The sequence below is a fragment of the Sinocyclocheilus grahami genome, unplaced genomic scaffold (genome assembly GCF_001515645.1).
Source record: "Sinocyclocheilus grahami isolate Dianchi unplaced genomic scaffold, SAMN03320097.WGS_v1.1 scaffold2286.1, whole genome shotgun sequence".
In the NCBI taxonomy this organism is placed as follows: domain Eukaryota; kingdom Metazoa; phylum Chordata; class Actinopteri; order Cypriniformes; family Cyprinidae; genus Sinocyclocheilus; species Sinocyclocheilus grahami.
In genome coordinates, this window is record NW_015507465.1 from 24,944 (window position 1) to 27,447 (window position 2,504).

At 36.6% G+C, this 2,504-nt stretch overlaps 1 protein-coding gene across 1 annotated transcript in view; it reads left to right on the forward strand.

Annotated features, from left to right (window-relative positions):
* Positions 1-2,504, forward strand: part of LOC107574616 (neuronal acetylcholine receptor subunit beta-3-like) — a 36,583-nt gene that overhangs the window by 21,184 nt on the left and 12,895 nt on the right. The window contains exon 7 of the mRNA XM_016261059.1: positions 1,561-1,771. Coding sequence (XP_016116545.1) covers positions 1,561-1,771 — 211 coding nt within the window. The remainder of the gene's footprint in view (positions 1-1,560; positions 1,772-2,504) is intronic.

The following is a 2,504-nucleotide window of genomic DNA, read 5'->3' on the forward strand; positions in this document are numbered from 1 at the left end:
CGCGAAGTTGATGTATTTCCTCAGCGACCAGCACGGATCAGCTCCAGGCATGATGAAGCGATATCGTCCTCTTTTGGAAGACCAAACAAAGTAGTTTCGCTTTCACAACGAAGCACACAGCGCCTTCACGACATGGCGGCGGCGGCAACAATACTACAGCGAGAATAAAAGTTACGCCTTCTTTCTTTGCGTGAACATTTGGGCGGCGTTATGCAAATCTTCCCAGATAGTGATGTAGGTATGTGGGGGCGTGTTAGAACGAGGCGTTTTAGGTAGGCGTGGTTGACTCTTAACTTTTATAAAGAATATCTCTTTGGATTTGAGACTTTAGTTTTTGCAACTTTACAGATCTTCTTTATGCACCAAGAGCTTGTAACACTCCAAAGAGAAAGGAAACCTTGAAATCGCATCATATGATCCCTTTAAATTAATTAGTTTTGGCTTGTTTGGCAACTTATACAGTTAAATTTAAATTATTTGTTGTGGAGTGAGGAGAACTAAAATAACTTATAGGCTAGCTATTGTGTTTATTGTTTGTACATTAGGGCCTATAATTCTGCTTTATTTACTGAATGTAATTGTGGTTTGTGCTTGAAAGTGAAAGAAACTCAAAAGTAACTCAAAAGTATTACATTTACATTGTTTTATCCAAAGCGACTTACAAATGATGACAATAGAAGAAATATAAGTGTTGAAGGTTTCACAGAGGAGGTTTTGGACAGCTCCTTTTCAATTTGTATCATAAATCAGAAAATGCTGTAACAGCCATAAAACAATTTTAGGAACAAAATGTAATATAAATAAATGGGATTGACTTATGAACAAACCTCTCTGTAAAAAATGGAAAGTCTGGGAATGTTCGGCTCAGGGCATGAGAAAAAATTAATTAGAAATAGCCTTTATAGAAACGTATTGTAATTGTTGCTTTTCTTTCCACTAGTCATGTTATGGAGGCAAAATAGCCCAAAATCTCCAAATTGACCAGTGCATGTAAAAAGCATAATATTTAATTTGGCTTTAAAAGTAGGTTTTTCTTTAGTTGGTGCTGCCTAAGGAAATGCTCTAAAATTAAAATATTGTTTACTTGTGATCTTACAGTTGTGTTGGAGGACAAAATGGTCAACCTTATTCACACTGAGGTTGATGACAGTGAAGACTCCATTACAATTCAGAGACAATAATTTTGTAATTTTAATTTGTAATTACTTTTTAAAAGACAGTAATAAATAATATATAATGTATAACATTTTGGAAGTAACTAACCCAACACTGATTACTGCATTACAGCAAAAAGTAATATACTACTGTAATGGCGTTACTTTTGTAATGTGTTACTCCCAACACTGTATATACATAAAACCATCATTAACTTGAATAAAAACATAAAAAAGCAAAAATACACATTATTTAACATTTTGTAGAAGTTGAAAAAAAAAAAGATGTGGAAATGGTGCATCACCATCTTGCTCTGACTTGATCGCACCTCACGTGTTGGTGTTTGGGCTCCAGTAACATGGCTGAGAACCACTGGTTTATATGTTTTCTGTTTCTACATGGCAGATCACCATAAAGAGGAGACCTCTGCTGTATGTCATCAACATCATACTTCCAGTATTTTTCTTTCTTGTGTTGGATGTGATGTCCTTCTTCATAGACGCAAGTGGAACAGACAAGTTGAGCTTTAAAGTGACTTTACTGCTGTCTATTTCTGTGTTGCTGCTGATTCTAAATGACACGCTGCCCTCTACAGCTGATAAAATCCCACTGATTGGTGAGTCTAACATCTGCTGATACCACTCAAACAATATTTACACATAGTGCACATATCATCTAATTACTGTTTACACAGTGCAAAGAGAATACCCAACAGCATATATCAGTGGTTCTCAATTCCAGTCCTGTGGCCTGTAGCACGAAGCGAGATGAACAAACTCAGAGTTGCAGAGTAAGTTTTGAGTTGACAAAACCCGATAAAGCCAATCTGGGGCCCGTTCTTCGTATGTCGCTTATTACATCCGAGATGAAATGTCACATCCAAGATGTTGTGTCTTTAGAAAGAATGAACGGCACACTTAAACACTTATGACACTTGCACTGATTTAGCGTGACTGCTCTCTTTACTGGTTTTTCATATATCAACTTTTACCGGAACACTTTCAGATACAACATAACACTGCATTCTGGGAGATATAGTTAAATAAACAACGTTAACAAAATACACAACACAAGATGATATTTTCGCGCTAATCAGGATCTGGCTAATTCGGTTCTTCGAACGCACCTGCTGTTGATGATTAGTATGGCTGGAATGAGTAATCTGAGATAAATGCGAGTTCATGGGTTGGTTTAAAAGGGGCTATGTATTGATACTCTAAGCCATGATCAGCAATGCAACGATTGGCTGGCGGCAAGACAGCAACGTAATGAAATCATATAATTAAAAAAGACACCTGACGAAAAACTTGACAAATTTCTGGACTTTTATAAGGAAACAGCCAAGCGAA